Source organism: Oryzias latipes, chromosome 10, assembly GCF_002234675.1.
Source record: "Oryzias latipes chromosome 10, ASM223467v1".
Taxonomy (NCBI): Eukaryota; Metazoa; Chordata; class Actinopteri; order Beloniformes; family Adrianichthyidae; genus Oryzias; species Oryzias latipes.
Window position 1 is genome coordinate 25,505,302 of NC_019868.2, and position 22,726 is coordinate 25,528,027.

The window sequence follows — 22,726 nt, forward strand, 5'->3', positions numbered from 1 at the left end:
AAGTTTTATGAGAGCTGGTTGGAAAATGTTTGCAACAAGTGCAGACCGAGTGCTGACATTATGCCGCCTCACGCCTTTCAACCAGGAACATTTTAGTTGTTGGGTAGACAAAAGGCACAAATATGAAGTTAATATAAGAAACCTTCCGATGTTCTGCTCGTGGGTCACTGGGTTCACAAGGCAGTGAACTTGACAGGTGACAGCATTCGCAGTCTCATCACTTCCCGTCTGGACAACTGCCAATCCTTTTTTATCTGGACTTCCCTAAAAAAATTCACAAACTTCAACTGCTCCAAAACTCTGAAGCCCAGATCTTCACACAAACCCCCTCCACTCTTAACATCACATCCATCATGCAGCAGCTCCACCGAGCCTCATCGGATCACCTACAAAATCCTCATACTGACATCCATAACCCCCACCCTCATCCACGTTGCCACTCCCACCCGCTATGTCAGGTCGTCCTCCTCCCTCCAACTGGTTGGACCCACCGCTTGTCTCATCTCCATGGGGGGCAGAGTGTTCAGCTCCCTTCCCTCTGATCTACCGAACATGGACTCACTCCCCGAGTTCTTTGAAAATCTCAAAATCTACATTTTTTGTCTTTTAATAATTGTATTATTCTAAATCATCTAAATCATGGCCTTGGGTGCCCAGAAAGGCACCATATAAATGTATTATTATTATTTTGCAGCTTTACAGTAAGACTACAAACACATGAATTTTTGTTTGTTTTTACTTTCAAATACTCTTTTTGGGGTCATTGTAGTGCACACCTTGTGGCTGTAGGAAATTCCAGCTCCTAGTTGTTCCAAACGTTTCCCATCCAAGAACCAACAAGCACCAGTCCTGTTCAGCTTCCAGATTCAGATGAGATCGATATGCCCAAGGTGATATGGATGACCTAAAATCATAAGAATTCCCTTTGCATATTAAGATGGTCTAGGCTGCACGGTGGCGTAGTGGTTAGCGCTCTGGACTGACAGACAGCGAGAAGTCCCTGGTTTGAATCCTTCCCGGGATCTCTCTGTGTGGACTTTGCATTAACAAGAAATTCACCTCGTAGTTGTAGGCGGGACCGTTGGCGCGGTGCATCCCCTGCCCCCAAGTGTACATGTGAGTGTGATTGTGTGGTAACACACTGGTGACCTGTCCAGGATGTACTCTGCCTTTGCCCAACAGTAGCTGGGCTGACTCAGGGAACCCCATGACCCCAACAGGGGTTCTGAACATGGATGGATTTTGAAATTATGGTTCGGATCTAAACGTATCGCCTCCTTTAGAGTTAGAACCGCTCAGCTTGATTCCCAAAGATTCTGGTTTTACACATTCCTGTCTGAGTTTCAGCTGGCTGCAGTGAAAGTCTGCCAGACAAACCAACTCAAGTGCTGAGCCGAGAAAGCAGAAACCCTTTGACTAAAAACTCAGCTCGATCTGCTCCAGTCAGTGGCGGATTACATTGAGGTTGAAGACGTGTCGACTGTGTGTTGCTTTTGATGTTGAAATATCACTTTTTGTGTGCGTTTGTGTGAGTGTGGAATGACACGCTCAATCTCTGTCTTTCTCCATTGTTTCTCCAGGTCAGCCTTCCAAACGAATCCAGCTGTGTGGAAGAGATCTTGCGGGTATGTTGCCTTTACACTCATTCACGTGCACACGCACACACACACACACAGAGTAATTGCAGTGATTATCAGCTGTTTTCTGTTTGCTCTCAAAGACTTGGGTCTCTCTACAGTCAATCTGATCGTGCAATGAAACCAAGAATAAGAAGGATTGCAATGAAGGGAAAAGAAAAAGATCCGTTGGCTCCGGTCAATGATTACACAACCTTCTTTAATGACTTCATGCCCAAATCTTTTCCACGCTCTCCCCTCATCCATCCTTTTTCTTTTTTTTTTCCTCGAATCTGCATGTCATCAAAACCCCATCAAGCTGCACATTTTTTCCACACTCTCCATCTTCTTTGTCCCTCCTATCTGCTTTGTTGCTCCCGCAGAAGAATGTTGACACGATCACTTTTCAGTTTTCTGTCAGGAGGACTTGCAGCCGTAAAAAAAAAAGAAAAACCGTCTCCTACCTATGTCAGAATCTTCTCCTTTCATTCTTCTCCGCCCTTTGCCATTCACCTCTCTCTTTGTGGCAGATCAATACTGCAGTCAACAGGCTGTGTGACAGATAGTATACCGTGAGCGCATGAAAGGCCTTTGTCAATAATATTGGTGCTCTATTGAATTGGGTCTGTGGTTTTCAGCTGTGTCAAGTAGAAAGAGTTCAGAATTGTGACATGGGGTGAATCGGAGCCAAAAACACATTTTTCTGTGTGTCTGTGATGCTACAGATATGTCAGCTGTCAAAATAACATGCTTGTCTTTTTACAGCTCAAGGAAAAGTGTTTATCACAGGCGTAGACCTCGACTCTGCTCGGCTTCTCACAGCGTCTGAGGATTTTGATGCAGGAAATGATCGCTTTTGTGGTTAAAAATAATGTTTTGCAACTCAGATTTGTACAAAGTCCTTCATGACTAGAAAACTTTAAGAAATAATAGAAAAAAAAATTGTTTTTTCTGATGAAAAATATAAATATCAGCTTGTTTGTTCGCAAAAATGCACAAAAAACAAATGGAGGGAAGTCTTCAGTTTGGGTTGTTCTGTCCAACAAGGCGTAACTATGAGTTTCTGGAATGAAAAAATTACCACCAACCTCATGTGAGTTCTCTTAACATCAATAAGCTACATTTAATCAGTGAAAAAAAACTGTTAATTCTCATACATCATTCATACAAAGCTCAGGTGAAGCCTTCATTTGGCTTTTCTGTGGTGCTTAAACACGTCTGAAGTAGCTTGTTTTCTTTGATCTGGATGTCCATAAAACCGTTTTCTCCATTTATTAGTTTATTGTACCTCACACCCTGCCGTCCTGTGCAGCTCCTGAGCTCAGCAATGGCCCCTTTACAGACAAATTATGAGTTATGGTGGAACCCAATGGGCAATTTGGACTTCTTTAGCATATTTAAGTGTCTTGAAAGTCAACTGAAAAAAAACTGCACATAGCTTAAAAAAAAAATCAAAAAAGAGAAATTTTACTCTGAAATAGAATTAAAAGTTCCAATATCCTTCAGACCAAATTCCGTTTTGAGCTGTAAAACGTTTATTTTTTACAGCTTTTCAGTGACAGACGGCGTATTCTTGTCACCCTTTAAGCAAACAGTCAAATCTCAGCTGACGCCTGTGTTTTCATCAACTGCTTGAAGCAGCCATTCTCCTCCTCTCACAAACTTCTTATTCTTTCTTCTTTTGATGGACGTCGATTGTTTTTAAAATCTTTCTAAACAAAGTTTGGCTTCTTCTGTGGTTTTTTTCCCATTTTTCTATATTCCACTGTAATTTTTACCTCTTGAACAGGGGTTTCTTTACCCTTTGCCATCTTAAATGCTAAATGGCGTATACTTATAGAGCGCTTTTCTACCTACAAGGCCCAAAACCCTTTACAGTCACAGACCCATTCACCCAGTAACACACACATTCACACACTGGTGGCGGCTCCGCTGCCGAACACTGGCACCAACCTACCACCAAAGGCAAGGTGGGGTTCAGTGTCTTGCCCAAGGACACTTTAACACATGGGTGTGCAAGGCGGGAATCGAACCTGCAATCTTACGATCTTAAGACGAATCTTACGATCTTAAACCGTTTACGCAATTTTCGTAATTGTAGCGTATTCTGAAGTGGAGAAAAGCAACCTTGTGCTGACAGGAAAAACTACCTTCAGTTATATTTTGAATCTCTGTGCATAGCAGAATTGAAAGGCCGCTTTTCTCTGCATCAGAATCATCTGATTTCATCTGATCGCATAAATGGTGGAAGACTTACAATAGACCAAATAGAGTTTTTTTTATTCAGGTGTCATCAGAAACGTCTTAGGTGTTAAAGGGTTAATAAGGGTATCTTAGTTATCAATCTCTAGATTAATATTTAAACTTTTAACTGTGGGTTTATTTGTTTGTTTGTGGGTCACCTATTTTAAATGTTACTATTTTATTTTGTAACTGTTAACTGAGTTTAAATGTCCTGCCTGACTGCGGTCATGTTAAATCACCACATAACTAAAAGTGATTTGATTTAAATATTAACTTCAAAAGTGCTTTTTGGACAGACGAGATTTTAAAAATAAAAGGTTTTGCTCAGCTCCCCTGAAACAAATTTTCTGAAAAGCTGAAAATTAGAGGATATTTTAATGACTAGACCTGTACGTTAAACTCATCGTGACATGACTAAATATTCCCGCCTTTTTTTAAATTAGCAGTATTTCTCGATTTCAAAGTTTAAGGGAAAAATGAAGTGGGTGATTTTTAATACGATCAGTAAACTTTAACATGTTTTACGTAAAAGTCTGTCATGACATTTGACGCAGTAATCAAAATAAAATACTCTTCAGTTCCAGTTACATTACGTGAAAACAAATCACACAGATTTTTTTCATTATAAGTTTTAAATTTCACTTTTTCTGGCGCGTCATGTGAAACATTATTTGCCGAGGTGCTGGAATGACTCTGTTTGGGATCAGTAGTCTTGTATTGCATAACCTGGGGTTGTGACGATGTCCTCCACCACTCAAGGAAATCCACAGTGATTCATGTTCTGGCTCACTTCTGCATGCGTCATCAGATGAGTCATTGGCCCCCAAAGGGGGGAACAGATGCATGATGGGATGCTTAGTCTGACCGAGTGACCTGCTGCTTGTCAGCTCAGTTGATGTGAAACATGTATGACTGTAAAGACCAGTGAGCATTTCTGCAATTTAGAAACTTAATGTTAAATGCATTTTTTTTTAGTTTAATCACCATTCTACGATGGAGTATTAGGGCCACTGTAAAAAATAAATAAATGCACGAAAATAAAGTCGTAAAATTGTGAGAAATAAGTTCCAATATTACAAGGATAAAGCCATGCTTTTTCAAAAACATAAGCCAGTCATGTAGGCCTCCTTATGTCCTTATACTTATAGTAAAACGGTGCCTTTTTCCTTTGGTCTGTGAGTGGTTTGATTATATTGAAATTCAGGTCTTCTGTAATTCCTCCAGTTTGGGGGTCCTAGCCCAGAGTGTACCAATCACCACAGAGACCCCTGTTGCCATCATCTTCCACATCTTTCTTCAATCTACTCACATTGCCATCACTTGGAATCAGCGCTATCATTTTGGCCTTTTCTCCCTCTTGTCCAATGTCCATTCCCATCTTAAGAAATCTTGTTTTTTCCCACTTACCGAACAGTTTGTCAGCAAATTGATCATGCCGTTCCATGTTCAGTGGGTCCTGCCTGCTAGCCAGATATACCATCGAGTCCTGCCTGGTGTGGTAGATCCTGATCCTTGTTTGTTTTTTTATACTGTTCCTGTGCAACCATGATTAGTGCCACTGTCCTGTGTGGTGCCTCTTTGCCCTCCATCATTCCACCTTTGTCCAGCCAATAGTAGGATGGAAACGCTGAAATGTCTGAAATGCTTCCACGATAGTTCCTGCTTTTCCTTCTCTTCTGCTGCTTGAGGAATAAACTCAGCACATTATCACTTGGGCCTGATGTAATCCTGGATCTGTGTTGATTCATCCTGGGGAGTAGCTCTGACATTTCAATCTCCCTGGTTCTCTCGGTGGTCTCTGGGTGCTGGAATAGGAGTGAAATGCTCCATGCATCGCAAGGATCTTCCTTGTCTTGGTGTCAGCGGCCCCCATCTCCTTTGTTGGCCATCTTCTTATGCCGGTGGGGTATCCAATGACTGGCAGGTCTTAGGTGTTGATACCCAATTCTTTGCTTTTGCCAGTCAGCTGACTTCTCAGGACTCCCCTTGTTGGTACTTGGCAGTTGCTGCTTTCGTTGTGGCTTCTTCATGGCCTTTCATTGCCTACGGGATTCAAGGGTTCACGTAGCTGTAGAATCAAAAGTCTACTTTGACTTTGACTCATCTGAGGTGAGGCATGATGGGATAGAAACAACTATACGCCACAAGCAGGAGTCATTTCATTATTTTCCTTTTCCTACAAATCCCCACGTGAAGATTTGTCGTACAAATAAGCACACAAACTGTTAATGCAACTGTGCACAGCACACAAAAAATGACAATCTGTGTGTCCACAATGTTAAGAACTGTTGCACACACAGACGTGTTCGAGCACACTTTTGCTCTTAATTAATTTAAGCGTCTACATATTGAGGCTGGAATTCAACAGAGAAGACTGTGATTAGAATAATTGAAAGGAGAGGCTGCATCTGCTCTGCTCCCTAATTGTAATGCAGCCAACTGGAGTCAGCTTTTATTTTCCTAATTTACCAAGTCTGCACTTAACTCACTCTCTGTACACTGATCCCTAGTGAGCCACGCCCCCCCCCGTGCACCTCCGAGTTCATACTATAAATACATTCACATCCACTCTGATGAGGATGCTGAAACACAACTGTGAGAAGATGCTGACTCCACTCCTGATGTTACAGAAACACTTCCTTTGCTCAGTGTGACGCTATACTTTACCCATCATTATTGTTTAGTTTTCCCTCATACATTTAGCTATGATTGGAACAATGATCGCTTTTGGATGATGTAGAAAATCTGTTTTTCAGGAGATGACCCATTCCTGGCCGCCTCCTCTCACAGCCATACACACTCCCGGAAAAGCGGAACAGACCAAGTTTCCCATCCCCAACAAGGTGAGTGATCCATTTCCCAGTGCCACTCAACTACTGAAAACTCAAGAGCCGATTAGGCAGTTAGCTTTTAGATTGCTCATTAAGTGAAGCAGATACTTGCCATTATCTGCTTTGTTGTCATGTTTGTTGGACCTGATCACATTTTTCCAGCTAGCTTTTAAAAAGACTGAAACTCGGATTTAAAAACACATATTCGCTCATTTTTTTGCAATTATTTTGCTTGTTTACACAGCTGTACTTAAAGCCATTGATAGAATTTTATAAAATGTATTAATGTTTTCTGAAATTTTTAGTAACTAAAAAATATTCTTGCAAAAAATTCTCCTTTTTTAGTAATAAAATTCAGAAAAAATACAAAAAAAAGGTGAGTACCTGGAGGAAAAAGTCGTAATGAATTACCAAGCAGTTATAGTTATATACAGTATACACATATACATTTAAATCAAAACTAAAGCATGTTTTTATCCAGATTCCAAGCTATTTCTTTCTCCTTTGAGGTGGATAACCAGAACATTCCTCGCATCTGCTCCTGGTTCTGCCCTTCTGTCAAAAAGTTTGCCCACCCCTAATATAAGGCGTGGTCACATGACCAACTGGTTACTTAACTCTAGAGAGCCTACAGGGTCAATTTATTTTTTCATATAGTTTTTTTTAACCCCTTGACCCCTGAATTTTTTTCCAGCAATGAAAAAAAAGAAAAAAATAGTTATTGTGCTTTTGGGGTTAAAACATAATTTGCATCCATTTTTTTTTTTTACATTAAGGGTGTTAATAAATCGAAACACCACACCTCTTTTACAGCACAATTTCAAATTTGAAAAGTTGAAACCTATAAAACTGCAATTACCATAGATATAAATAACTGTGTAGCAGCAACGCAAAACGTTAGTGAAAAAGGCCTGTAAAGATTGTCGTAAAGTTGGATCTTTTTTTTTTTACGATGCTTGCTCACCAAGCCCCCAGTGGCTGCTAGATGATTTGCATAAACTGATTTGTATTTCAGACCAGCTTCAAGTAGGAGGACACCAGGTTGTCCAAATCTTTGAACTTGAGCTCAGACACAACAGTGACATTCTGACAGATACTTGACGCTTTTCTGGTTGTGAAGCCACCTCGCCAATCTTTCAAATGGTGAAAGAAAACATCTGAAATCTACGTGACATCATCATTGTGCTGCTGCGGAATCAATAATCACATATATTTGTTTGTTCATTCAACTCTCTTCCCTTTGGCTCTCCCTTCCCTTCTTCCTTTCCCTCTAGGAGGCGCAGCATGTGACGTCAAGCTACAACCCTCAGAGTAAGTTTCCAAGCATGAGCACTCTCAAACCGGTTGAGATAATTACCAACGTAAAGGCAACTGCTTTGTGGGGAAAAAGAAGAGAAAAAAATGGCAACCACTCAAACGTGATGCTCTGAAAACCTTTGCTTTTATCTCTGCTTTTATTTGAACAAGTAATCTGACAAAAAGGGCTAAGTGGGAGTGGAGGAGGGAGAATTCTGTGGGCGATATTGGGAATGGACTGGGTCCAATTAAACAGCTAAAAGTGAAAAAGCTGGACTTTTGCATCCCAATCACGAATGTAACTTGACATTTTTATTACATTTTCCTAAGAAAGTAGCTCTTTTCATGAGCCATGTATGTTTGAAAGCACAGTCTGAACTGATTAGCATTTATAATTCATTGCTCTGCACTTGGAATATGACAAAACTAAATAATATCAGAGTTACATATTTACAGCACCAAAATCCATATTCCTTCTGCATTTTTTTAAGAATGTATCAAAGTTTGTGGTTCCTGTTACTGTGAAGCCCACTACGTCAAAAAAATGGACAGAAAATAACATTTTTGGGAATAAAGATGCTTTTTAAAACCCTTTGTTGAATTCAACAAAGAAAATGTGTTATATGATTTGTGATGAGTAATTGATATTGTCAGTTGTAGGTAATTTGCTAGGTTTTTGCTCACAAGAATGTTAGTTTTAAAAAAAAGAAAATTATTTATCCAGTGTTGCAGATTTGGTCCCCGCATTTTAATGTGGAGTAACTGTATGAAAAAGTATTATTAACAAATGTCACAGTCTTTCAATACAGCACTTTAAAATAATATATATTCTCAGCATAAGGTTTTGAAAATTAGCTAAACTTTTCCCGCCAAAAGTGTTTTTGAGATTTCTTGGAAGCAGCCGTTTTAAAATGAGCAGGAAAAGGCCTTCTACTGCCCCTAGTGGACTGATGAAAACTGCAGAGCAGAAAACATTGACCAAGTTAATTACACGCTGTGAGGTTCGCGGCTCGTGAGGCACCAACGTCATCAGTCAGATATACAAACTAATGAACACTACAGAGTGACTTATTCACCGGTTAAAGCGCGTTGTTTAAAATTTAATTTCAACATGTTTCTTCCGTCTAAAAACTGTAGCATTGAAAAAAAGCACCAAAATGGTTATTATTGACTTACTTTTACCTTTAAATGAAGTCTGTGCGCCACTTCTTCTGAAGAAACACATGGATAACCTGTTTGCATGAGACCCCAGTTTTCATTTTCTTTTTTCAGTTTTAAAACTCTCTCTCTCCCAGTGGAGATCACGTGTCTCCACAAATTCCTGAGATTAGACACGAAATCTGTCATTCAGAAGATGATGCTAAACAATATTAAAGATTAATTGGATGGCTGCACTTGACTTGCTACATCTAATTGTCTTACTTTTTAGCCGCTGTGTCACATTCTGTGGGATCACCAGTGCACTCTGCCTTGGTGTGCTTCTACTGCACATTTTTATCGGGTAAAAAAAGAATAAATAAACTGGCATCAAGGTAATTAGACAGTTGATGAGAAATAGAAAAATGAAGTAAATAAGCGCCTCTTCTGATGATAGAAAGAGCGAAACAGTGAAGTGCATGTGTCAGCTACAGTTCCTGTCGGTGTGTGCAGTGCAGTCTGGGCGCAGGTGAGGCACAGGCGGCTGGTGCCTCACCTGCCGCTTTCTCCTGTATTTGAACAGGAAATTAAAAAATTTGCTACTTTTTTATTTATTTATCAAAGAAACATTGAAATCCCACACAGAAAAAAAATCATAAAATAGACATGTCTAAAACATAATTGATAAGAATATCACCTGCCTTCCCTGAATGCACATCATTGCTTCCTAAGGTGGGTTTTGCACATGCTAATATGATAGGACTCTCAGAAATGCATGGATATAAATGACTTTTCTGAGAATACTGAAGGTAAGCGCAAAAAAATAAAAAAAAAACCAACAAGAAAAGCGAAGACAAGTACTTACTACTTTACAAACTACGAGCCAAACATGAATGGGGAGCATGCAAAGCAGGTGCTAAGAACAGAATTATGTTTAGGAAGACGGACAAACAGAAAACAAAAAAAATTACTAAAAGTCCAAAGGAATCTGAGATTTGGGAGGTTTTTCAAAACATGAAGGAAAAGTCTATCCTACATCATAACTGGTTAAAATGCATGTGTGTAGTTTTAATTTAAAAAACTACACACACACTATTTCAATTTTTTTCATTGTTAGAATTGATCATTTGTAATTTACATTTTTTTGTTTCATGTATAAATGTATTTTTAAATGGTGTAATGCACAAAATTGGTTTTAAAAATCAAACAAACACCTAAATATAAAAACTGTAACTATTAACATGTACACATTGTTTGGTGAGAATAAAAAAAATGCCACAATTTCGGTTTTCCCTAAATCCCCCTATAATTTTATTAGTCGAGGCAATTTCAACTCATGTTCCTATTTTTTATCTTTCCAAATGACAAATGAAAGTAAAACTTTAAAAATAATAAATGTAAAAGTTATTTTGCAATTAAGAAATAATGAATTTATTAGTTTAAACATAAACAATGATGTTATGTAAGCTCATCTGTCAAAAACAGCAAAAATATTTCCATTACCTTGGCGACTGGAGCCTGGTTGGTCTTAGCTTACCACTCCTCTGCACCACAATCTGCCTTTTTGTGAATGTACAGTATGTCCACCCTGAAAGTTAAAAGGAATTCATAATATTAAAAATTATTGATAAAAATAAAGTTTAGCCCTGAGATACAGAAGGGGTTTATGCAAACATACCCCCTCTTTTTCCAAAGGTTTCCTACAATAACAACAATAAAATTAGTGCAACTCAAAAAGCCTTCAGCTTCTTTCTGTTTGCTCAGCTGCTTGGCAGGATGAATAAAAAAACAAACAAAAAAAAAAAAAACAGGCAAAGACACACTTTTTATTTTCCTTCATAAAAATGCTAAAAGTTGACAGTAATTGAATTTGGCTTATTTTTAACTGAGATAAACACACAGGAGACAGGATGATTAAATGTCCTTTGCTGTGTTGCAGAGAGATGCCCTGTTCCAGCTAACAAGCCTGCTGCTAAAGCACCAACGGCACCACAGAAGTCGTAAGTATCTTTCTAAAACACACACAAATGGAGAGTTTCTGCTTTCCTGCTGTGCTTGCCTCCAGGTAAAATAAAACACGACTCTCGGATGGAATTTGCTGGTGGAAGGAGGAAAAATATGAAGATTGTGTGGATCAGAGCAGAAAAGTTCAGCCAGATTAATTTATCGTGAGCCAGGAGCATATTGCAACATCTCTGGCTGCAGTCTACTCCCGCATCCCTCATGAAGCTTAACAGTAAGATTCATGGTGGTATGAGACTGGGAAGGGAAAAATCTTGGCTCATAAAATCACCTCATGATCCCAAATTATCCTGTGTTTGACCATAAACAAGCTTAATGCGACTCTTTAGAACCTGCTAATATTTGGAACAGGAAATGGAGCCTGTTGTTGCTTGGCAACAATTTTATTTTAACGTGGTAAACAATTAACAAGTTAAAGATGAAAATATGGAGTGCTTTTTCTTTTTTTTAAGTAGTCACAGTTTTTGTTCACTTCTTCTAGCAAAATCTCTGAATGAAACATACAGATTTTCGTAAAATAACCAAACACCAAATTGAAGCGGTGTTTGATTCATCAGTTTTGAGTGGACCATAAAAAATGAATTTAGATGCATGTATACTTATAAACTTTTGAGAAAAATTTGCAACAGCGTTAGAAGGATTTGCCTAAATTTAGAGAAAAAAAATAGAGATTTACAAAAGGTGTTTTATTACTAAACTTGTCTTTAGTTTCTGTTGATATATTAGGTTTAAAGTCCCCCTCCAATCATCTTTTGATCTATTTTCGAAGCAATCCCAGCGAAGATTTAATAATGATTATTCCATTTTTAGACAAACTCAAAAAACCTGTCGTTTTCTAGGACGTAGTTTCTGCAGAACGGCAGTAGTTCATTAGAAATTCACCTCTAAACTGTGGGCGGGACTGTTGGCATGGGGTACCCCCACTTTCCCTTTCCGTTAATGAGATGTCTCTGGTTATACACTCTCCCACTAGCTTACAGCCCCTCCCACCCCAACCCAACATTACTAATACAACAAATGTTGGAGCTATCCAGTTTGACAGCGGGAAACAAATGAAAACAAATGGATCTAGTTGTCTGCAAGTGGACGCATCAGACTGGAGTGGAACAGGGAGCTTGTGGCCCAGCGTATTTCCTACATCACTAATATGATCTGCTCCTGATTCACAACGATTTGAATAAAGAAAAACTCAGAAATGCAATTTTAATCTAAAATTTCTTATATATGTCCTCCATCTTCAGACAAATACTACCATAATGTTGAAACCACTAAACACATTTTAATTTAAAGGCACAAGTGCTGCCGTGTTTCCTTGTCCAAACAAATATCACTGTCTACAGCAAATCAGGAAGAGATGTAGGTTTAAAAAAAAAAAAAGACACGTTCCTTGTTTTTGTTTCACATAATACATTGAAACAAGCATGGTAAATGAAGAATATTTAACCCAACAACATTAAGTTGTGTAACTGGCTTTTCTAAAACCTAGATGATGACTAGAGCAAAAGATATTTCTTCTGATCATTTTTTCAACACAAAGGAACAAAGTCTCTTTGTTGCTCCTCTGCTTTCTCCAGCAGTTACTGCATTCAGACATACACGCCGATATGTGAGTGTTCTGGCTCTGTCTTTTGTAAATGCTCCCTTGTGTTTATTAGCTTACTCGCTAAGTTATGTCCATCTGGCCCTTGCTGCTCTTTGGTGCCAAGCAGGTAATAGATTATCAGAGCCGCCGTGCTGAAACAGCTGCAAGTTTCTGACGTTTCCAAAGTAATTAAACTATTTTCCAAGAAAAACCATCTGACGGTACACGTTCCTCACATTCAGATCACATACTTTAATAAAGATGCCAGTATTCTCCACTCACAGTAAAGGTAACAACACCAACAGCTAACAGGCTGGAAAATGAAGTTAAAATCATTGAAACAAAATTTAAACTTACATAAGGATTTAAAATAACTTTAAGTGTAACTTATGGAGGAAAACCAGTTGGCTGTGTATTGCCAAGTATGTCTTAAATGATTCACAATGATACAGAATAAATAATCAAGTGAGAACTGTAGCTTCAATGGACTGGACAAAACATATTCATTTCATTTAGGTTTATTTTAGATTTATTCAAAATCATATTTAAAATTACGGATACTTTTCATGCTGATGTCTAATTATTAATAAATATATTTTATTTATAGTGAATCAGCAGAACTATGATAAAACACTGATCTTTGTATTATGACTTTAAGGGCATAAAAGTTCCCCTCTGATGAAAATCATTGTTGAGTTTTTGACATGTATGCCTGGCATTTTTCTTATGAAAGAGAACAAATGTAATAAGAAATGATTTATCCAGTATTTATTCCTTTCAAATCGCTGTCAGACAGTTGTGAAGACGCTCTTTTTGATTTAATGAGCTGTTGTGATGTCAGAACGGCCCAAGAGTGCAAGCTCAAGCTCCTTGATCTGCCCCGCCCACCGTGCACAAGCTAAGGTGTGGGAGGAGAGAACATTAGCACATTTAAAATTAAACTAAAAAATAAAGCCCCGTTAGCTGTATGTGTTCTCTATACTTGATCCATCTCTTGGAGGAGCGGTGAGCTGCAGAAACAGTCTGGTGGTTTAACCCTAACCGTAATCCTAAACCTAACCCTTCCGCTGGGTCCTGTCCGTGAGGTCAAGAAAAAAGTTCAGCACTGACGGCACGTATTTGGAAAATTACGTGGGAATAGTAACTGTCTTTCTGGCATTTCATTTTATCTGCTGAGCAAGTGAATTCAACAATCTGCATGGTAGCATCAAATCAGTTCTTAGCCACAGCCAGTTCTTTTTGCTGGTGCAATGTAGCCTGACTTATAATGTCATGTGAAGCATTTTTCTGGGGCGTATTAAAGTACTTTTTCGTGTGTAATTTTACTAAACAGCAGGGTCTAGTACACACATTCATTTTGTCATTCTGCATATTATTCAAAAAGTGCTTATTTGGAACCAAAAATGTCACTTTCCACTGTTTTCACCAAAACTTTTGTGAATAGAGACTGTCAGTCGGTGTCGTATATGGAGGTCTACTCAGTTCAGCACAAACTGCCACGCCCATGTAGAGGAGATTCTGGATCAGTGACTTCAGATAAACACAAAATATGGCTTTTTATCCCTTGTGCTATCTTAGATGACCCCACCCTTACATTGACGTGTTCTCCCTACCATGACAAAGGTGGATAGTGGTGGAAAGATTTCATGTAATCCATGGACACCAGTGAAGTTCACAAATCATTGATGAAAAAAGGTTCAGAGCACTGTCTAGTGGGTCTAGATGACCCAACTCCCAATGTTAAAGTGCCTAGGATAGCACAAGGGTTACGACATTTTGGTTGTGGGATTTTGGTTAAAACCTTTCTAATCATAGTTAAAATACCACTTTTTTACTGTCATAGGGGGACTTTAAGAACAGGTGAAAACTGGAGGCTGTGCTGTTCTCAGCTCATAATTGAATGTGGCTCATTGTATGTGGAAGTCCAAACCTCCAATGTCTGTCCTGAAAGTGCTCTCAGTCTCTCCGGTGCTTTTTATTCACATCCTCTCCTCTTTCCAGCTTCCACTCGTTCCCCTTCACTTCCCTGTCATTATCATCTCCATCTCACACACACTATCTTCCCCTATCCATCTCCTTCTTATGAAATAAAATATGAATCCATTTTTCTAACATTCAAACGTATCTATCAACACCGTGTGCTGCACCGTGCTCCTTATCTGCACAGCTTTTTCTCCTAGTGCTTCAGTTATTCAGGACTCGTAAAGCCCCACCTGAAAACACCACAACAATGGGGAGTGTTTTTTTCTTTTTCTTTTTTGCGGTGCAAGCACTGACAAGAGTGCTTCATGAGGCAGTAAAAATCCCTTTAGGGGTTTCTCCTGTCACAGCAGCAGCACTGCCAGCTTAAAATAACACTAGCTTTTGTGTGGTTTATATAAAGCCATAAAACATGGTAACTTGCCAGTGTACATAAATACAGAATCATTTGTGTGGTGAGAAGCAGGTGATGGTATGAGTGCCAGAATGATCGGTTTTATGTAATTGATATTAGATTTTTTGATTTTTTGAATGGAGGATAGTGTGTATACATTATAGCAGTCATAAAGACCTGCAAAAGTCTGTTTCCTAAAGAAAGGAAGTCTTTGCTGAAGGCGAGCAGTCAGAAAGTTTCCAGTTGAAAACACAATCTGACTGCCCTTTTGTAGCCCAAAAGTCTTTTTGAAGTTGATGTTCACCTTCTGCCTTCCTTCCCCAACAACAACTTATGAAGCAAAAAATGTCTCACTGGATTTGTGTGTTCATAACTGTAACTCAGACAGTATGTATTGCGCATATTTTGTAGCTGTGTTTCCTTTACAGATATGTGCACAACTTAATCGAAATTTGAGAAATGCAAAAAACAAAAACAAACCACAATTTCACAATTACACAGTTTCCATTAAATCATAATTATGCAATTAAACACAAACCAACTCACGCAATAAGTAATACAAAAACACAGATGTGAACAATACTTTGATTTACAGCAGATACATTCAAACCTCTGCCCAGGCACTAGCGCTCATCATCCTCATCTATCAGAGGAGACATCGGCGTCTTCTTTAGGCCATGGAGCGGCGAGCTCCTACATGGGGGAGCAGCTATGAATGAAGTCATTTTGAGAAATGGTGGTTGGAGTTGTGGATAGAACACACTAATCGCCTGATGCACACAGACAAAATGTCATTTACGCACAGATCAGAGTCACAAGTGGAAGAGAGGTTTTGAGACTCATGTCTTCTGATTTGTGTGTAAATGATGCATTTAAATGCTGGTATAATGCCGGGTCATCTCATTCATAGTATCTTAACATTTTCCACTTTCCTAAACAAATATAGGCTTATAGAAACGAATTTTAACAAAAAGTCTAAATGCAGTTTTTAAATCACAAATTTTTCCAGAACTCACTGTTTCAGCACAGGGGTTGGAGACGGGGTCGAGCACATCTCTCTCCGTAGTGTATCCCTCCATTGACCTTTTACTTTCGGCCTCTCCCATCAGGGGTTGCCACAGAGAAACAAGCCTCCCTCGAGGATGAGTTGCATGGTTAACTTGGCAATGTTTTACGCTGGATGCCCTTCCTGATGCAGCCCTCTCAATCCCACCGAGCTTGGGACTGGTGCAGTGGCAGAGAGGGGAGTAGGGAGCAGCAGCAGATTCGAACCCAGGTTTCACAGATGGAAAGTGCCGCAAACCAGGACGAGCTAACCCGGCCCCCATCCCTCCATCGACCTGATCGACTATATTTAGACTTTTTTGTTTAAAAATGGCACATTTTTACTAGATATTATTAACAATCCAAATGTAAAGAGGCTGATTAGAAAACGCATCAGAAAACTCTGGAGATATGAAAGGAGTCTTAAAACCTCTTCTGTACTTATAACTCTGATCTGTGCATAAATGTGGTTTCCTCTGCGTGCATCAGGCGATTGGTGCATACCATTTAAAGTCTTGTCTGCGTAGGAGACGTTTTGAATTCGTAGTTAGTTAAAGCCGGTGTAGTTTCAAGTTGTGCGTGTGTAAGTAATATTTTGTATTCCTACATTTTTGATATTCGTGTGTACATGTACATACAAGTACACACAGTTACAAAATGTATGAGTTACAAATCAAGAATGGCCACGCACAAATCCAGTGAGACTATAATCTCTCCATTAAAAATGCTATTAAACAACATTGTAACATGTGTATTTGAAAAGGTCACATCAGGACATGTCTGTAATTCAAGCATGCAGAAAGAAATGAAACAGTGTCCTTCTGTTGCTGTGCAGGATGTTGGAGGATGACTTGAAGATTAGCAGTGATGAAGAAGAAGCTGAACAGGTGAGTTCTTGTTTTCAGTACAATATGTAATCATTTATTTTGGTACACCATTCAAAAAAACAACAAATTGACCCTGAAAACACTGGATTCCTCAGACTTTATCCTACAGCCTGCATGTCTTTAACATCTTGTTTCAGTGCAAATGTGTGAAACATCACTTTACATCTGAAATGTTTAACATCAGCCCTTCTTAATGAAGACACAGAGGCCCTTTCACACCAAGGCAGTCATGCAGATTCAATTTAAACAGTCAGGAAATCACAACAGTCTGCACACCATTGATGCTATTTAGCTTTCACACTGCACTCTCGAGTGTGAACACAAGGCTGGAAGATACTAACCATGGAAAAGGTATAAAATCTACTCTTTTTGTGCTGACATTGGGGTTTTACAAACTTTTTCGAGCCAAGGTAGAGTTTTTCCTTAACAAAAAACACATGGCACACCAACAACCATCTGTATAAATGACATACCAGTCCCTCCAGCATCTTGCGTTTATAATAGTTATAATAGGTTGTTTTTTTTGTCTAAATTAAAAATGCAACTGTAAAAAAATGTTTTTATTTATTTTGATTAAAAAATAATTATTTCAATTTAGTTTCAGTTAAATGTGTCTGTTGGCCACTTAACCTTAATTAACAGAATGTATAACCCAAGATTATGTATAAAAAATGGACAAAATAAACATCGACGGCGAAAGCTAAACCACGGTGTAGTTAAGGACCACTGTATATTTGGAAAACTTTAATGTTTGAATAAAATCCAGCAATCAACTGCTTGATCTTCAGGCTGTAGCTTCATCATAACACCACATTTGTCAACACATTTTCTAATGTTTTTGTGATTCACAATTTTTTTTTATCCCCTAAATTTCCATGGTCCTTAAATTACTTTCTCTTTTGTTTTGATGGATTGACCCTCTGCATTCATGATGAGCTGTGAATTCAGGATCCTTCCTTTAAGGGCGGATAGGAGCTTCTTTGTTTGGTCCTTTTCAACTTTTTCTCAAGCCCAAAACCAGGCCGATGCGACCAAAAAAAGCAAACTGAGTCGAAGAAACTTGTGAAAATGTACTCAGAGATATTCTGATCAACTGGCGTTCCTGTAACTACATGCCGTCACTGCTGTAACTAACTAGCATTCAAAGTTTACACGTTATTTATATTTTAACTTTCAGTGTGTTATGTTTGGCTGTACAGGTTAAATATTTAAAAAAAAACTACACATTAGCACCAACCCACAACACCCTTCCTTTACTCAACTCAAAGCAAATTCAACAATTCCATAGGGACCTGCTTGAGATCGGATCAAACCAGCCGGAGTTCTTTGATCACACTTCAAATGATCTTCGCATGTATTATTTCTTTATACATCTGTTGACTGCAATCAGATTGAAGGAGCACTTCAAGGACCAAAACATTAAACAGATTGTTGAGCATTGAGTGTAAATTGATGAAAAACGTGGAGAGAAACACTGGAAGGAGACGAGAACCTCTAGTAAGAAAAGAGTTTATCATCATTACATGAATGACAGAAGACTCTCTGCAAAACTAACATTATTTTAATAACAGAAATATGATTTCGGGATTAGAAAAACAAATCATTTCCCATATATTAGACTGAATCTATTTAGCTCTTCATGCCGATGTGCTTTAAAAGTCTGTCTTTTTACTGTGGCGACAGGTGAAACTCTAAAATTCACTTTGTATCTAATATCTGGTGCGCCCCAGCTGGACTACATCCCAGAATGTTACATTGACATTCATGTGTCTTTAATAGATTACAGTTTTTTTCTTTGGTTATCTAAAAGTCATACACACTAAGGGAAGATTGAACAGCTTGATATACTCCAGAGTTCATGTCCGCAGGTGTCACCCCCCCTCCCCCCGCCACCCACCCCAAAAAAAGGGGAACGCCCTTTATATTATTATAATATACTTTTTTGAAAGGGACAGGACAAAAAGAAACATTGTTACAGCTTCAAATGCATCCAATGCTATGTCCACAGGCCAACTTACAGCTAATTTACAGACCAGGGGCCTCATTTATAAAACTTTGCGTTGGATTTGCGTCAGAAGTGGCGTACGGATGAAACATAGGACGTGCGTACGCACAGAAATATTCGGATTTATAAAACCGTGCGCACGCACATCTTACGCATCTTTCCTTTTATAAATCACAACCAATTCTAAATGCAGCGCAGCTTTTGGGGCTTCATGACACGTCCATAGTTGCCCATAAATAGTCCGTGAAACGCCCACAAATGAATATTCATTGATTGAGAAACTGGCGGCAATAATTGAGAGAGAGACTGGCGGCAATAATTGGGGAATCCCTTTTAAGGGGAGTGGTGACTGAGGCGGAGGGAGACACCGACGCGCCAGATGCACTGGGTGACACCCCCCCAAAAGCCCGCAGAGGTCCAAAGGGACGGCTCGAAGAAGTCGGAACCGGCTCATAAGACACTCGTCCTCGTTTGCCAGCATGTCTTCTTGCTGTCTAAAGATGCGTTCACTCCGAATTCTTTCATTTGCCACATCTTCTAAGAGCGCAAGATCAGCCATTGTGCGTCATTACGCATTGTGATGGGGCATTTTATTTCCCTCCATTTAATTACATCTGACAAGCTACAGATGTCGGTAATCATCCACGTGGAAATGGGAAAATGTTCCGCGCAAATGTAATTTCTTGTTGCTTTCTGAATGGTTGAGACATACGTTGTTTTATCAAAAATAAAACAAACTAAAGGCATATGCATGAATACCATAATTCCATAGCTTATGAAGAAATGTTTTAATATGAAAACAACTTTCCCCAGTGGACAATTAATACGTCCGTCCGTCCGTCTGTGTGATTGTGCACACGCAGCGGCTCCTCTCTCCCCTACCTTCAGTGTTTTTTGGCTTTTTTTTGGCTTTATCTTTTTGGGTTTATAGGATTTATTGTTTTTAAAAGAATGTATTTTAAGTCGTAAGTCGTTTATTTAGTATTTTATATGCTGCTTGCACTGTGGGGTGGGAGGAAAGCAATTTCATCTGTGCTGTATGTCTTACGGATGCAGCATATTTGACAATAAAGCTGACTTTGACTATATCTGCTCCACCAGACAGACACACTGACGAGAATATCAGTTTTGTACAGTATTTCGTTCTGTTAACTATATTATTTATGAGGATGAATTGCACTACATGCCAATATTGTAGAATATATTTCACTTTTCTTTTTGCAAATATGTGTTCATTTAAGTTTCTGTTGTAATTTTCGTTTGATTTATTTTGTTTGTTTCACTGCTGATTGATCAAACGGGTGTTGGTGTAGGCTGTCAATTGTAAGACTTGCTTTGTGAAGTCTTCATGTTATTTCTGAGAGGCAGTATTTTCACTTTCACGTGTTTCTTCCATCTGCCGACGGTGTCGCCGTTTCTCATTTCACCCGTTTTTGTGCGTACGCCTGGGTCAGAGCTTGCGTGAAGGACCGCACATTTTCCCGTCAAGTTTGCTTTTTATAAATCTCAACTATTGCGTAGAGAGTGGCGTACGCCTACTTTTGTGCGTACGCAACGTTTATAAATGAGGCCCCTGGTCCCTGAGAAATGCTCCAGGTAGGAAGTAGTAAAGGGATTCAAACAAAGTCTTGGTTTGTAGACTGTAATTTCACACAAATTATCCAGGAAGATAAAGAGCACAAGTAAATGAAACAGAGTAAGCAATACAACTGTCATTGTTAAAAAAGGGGAAGCACTAATAAAGAAAAAGCTAAAAAAATATCTCGTCAGTAAGTACGGTGTGACGAGGAGTTACACCGTTTAGTTTAGTTCAAGGATTAGCAGATCAAGCGAGTTTTCCTCTTTATTTGCTTTTTCTCTTTCATGTGACTTCGCTCATTTCAGACAAACAAGCAGCCATTTTTTTACCTGTGAAGTTCCTGTCAACGAAAGCAAATTAGGGGTGTGAAGGCTTTGCACGTTCACTGATTTAAAACGGCTCGAGAGGTAACACTGTTTTAAAATGAAAAGAACTCACTCGTGAAAAGGTCTGTGACTCATTTTAGAGATTCACTTTTTGAATGGTTGGAAGATTTTATCAGATGAGGAGGGTGGAGAGCTTCAAACCTCACAAGCAAACTGAGAAATCCCACAAATGTTTCATTGACGTTTCTCATTCATCCACGTGATGTTGTCTTTAAGTTGAGTCAAGCCATCTATATTTAAAGTCTTCATTAGTCTGACGAAACTAGTTCGATGCATGATGAAACGTTTCAAAAAAGAAGTCCAGTTGACCCAACTTCAAGACTTTACAAGAATTGTTTGCTTGTTGCTACTAGCTGCTTTCCTGTCAGCTAAAAACTTTAAGCTATGATAAAAAAGGGGGAAAATGTGTTATTAGTTTTGCAAAATTACCTGCTGTAGCTATGCAGATGACACAGATGTTTATAAAATTACACCAAAGGACAGAGGTCCTGTACAGGCACTTGGTAAATGCATTGAGGACATCAGTTTGCCACAACTTACTTCAGTTAAAGAAAAACTAAATGGAGGTCATTGTCTTCAGTGCTAAAGAGAAATTGTTGGAGGTTGCTACAGAGCTTCAATCTATTCCTCTAAAAACCACCGACCAGGCCAGAAACTTAGGTGGGATGATGGACACAGACCTACATTTTGATAAAAACATGAAAGCACTTACAAAAGCCAACTATCATCTTTAAAATATTCCAAGGCTTAAAATATTCCAACGATTAAAGATCTGATGTCTAAGCAAGACTTGGAGAAACTAGTTTATGCGCTCAATTGTAGTCAGCTTTTTTACAGGACAACAACAACAACAACGACAAAAAAAAACAATCAGAAAACTGCAGCTCATTCAGAATTATGCTGCTCGGGTTCTCTGACAAGGACCAAAAAAAGGTAGACCACACCAGTCCAGTTCTGAGTTCTTTACATTGGCTGCCTGTCTGTCAGAGCACAGACTTGAAACTTCTGCTGCTAGAGCTTTGAATGGTTTAGCACCAAAATACATGATTGACCTCCTGACCCAGTTTGTACTAGCCAGACCTCTCCAGTCATCTGGATCCTGTTTTTTGTCAGTTCCTAGAGACAAAAACCAAACATGGAGAAGCTGCATTCAGACTTCCAGAAAGCCTTAGATCAACTAAAACACTCAGTCTCTTTAAATCCTTTTTTTTTATTTAAGCCCCACCTGTTCTCAGCTCCATTTGATCATTTTTCATTCAAAAGTTTACATCCACACTCTCACTTTAATTAATTTCATTTTAACTTTTTTAAATTATTATTTTAATGATCACTCCTTAATTATTTTCATACTGTATAAACAGTACAGACCACAGGTTTGGACACACCTTCTCATTCAAATAAATGGGAAGGCTTGTCCAATCTTTTGGTCTGTACTGTATATATTTTAATTTAAAGTATTTTAAGTTGACTTTGTACATGAACTGTGCTATACCAGTTGTTAAACAACAAATACCATAACTTGACTTGACTTGCCAGGTTGCAACACATCTAACCTTTAAAATGGATTAAATGAATTTAGTCATGTTTAGCTCTGCAGTAATGGGAGGAAACCCAAGAACAGAGATAAATGTACATTTTTAAATGGTGTTTTCCATCCTCAATGGTCTGTTTACAAACTGAAGCAAAGATGCTCCCCGTTGGGTCTAATTCAGCGAGGCTGGCG

At 38.8% G+C, this 22,726-nt stretch overlaps 1 protein-coding gene across 2 annotated transcripts in view; it reads left to right on the forward strand.

Annotated features, from left to right (window-relative positions):
* Positions 1–22,726, forward strand: part of aff2 (AF4/FMR2 family member 2) — a 206,348-nt gene that overhangs the window by 112,663 nt on the left and 70,959 nt on the right. For both annotated transcript variants that reach the window (XM_020706761.2, XM_020706762.2), the window contains exons 5-9: positions 1,581–1,625; positions 6,617–6,703; positions 7,966–8,002; positions 11,064–11,124; positions 16,982–17,033. In XM_020706761.2, the coding sequence (XP_020562420.2) occupies positions 1,581–1,625; positions 6,617–6,703; positions 7,966–8,002; positions 11,064–11,124; positions 16,982–17,033 (282 nt within the window). The remainder of the gene's footprint in view (positions 1–1,580; positions 1,626–6,616; positions 6,704–7,965; positions 8,003–11,063; positions 11,125–16,981; positions 17,034–22,726) is intronic.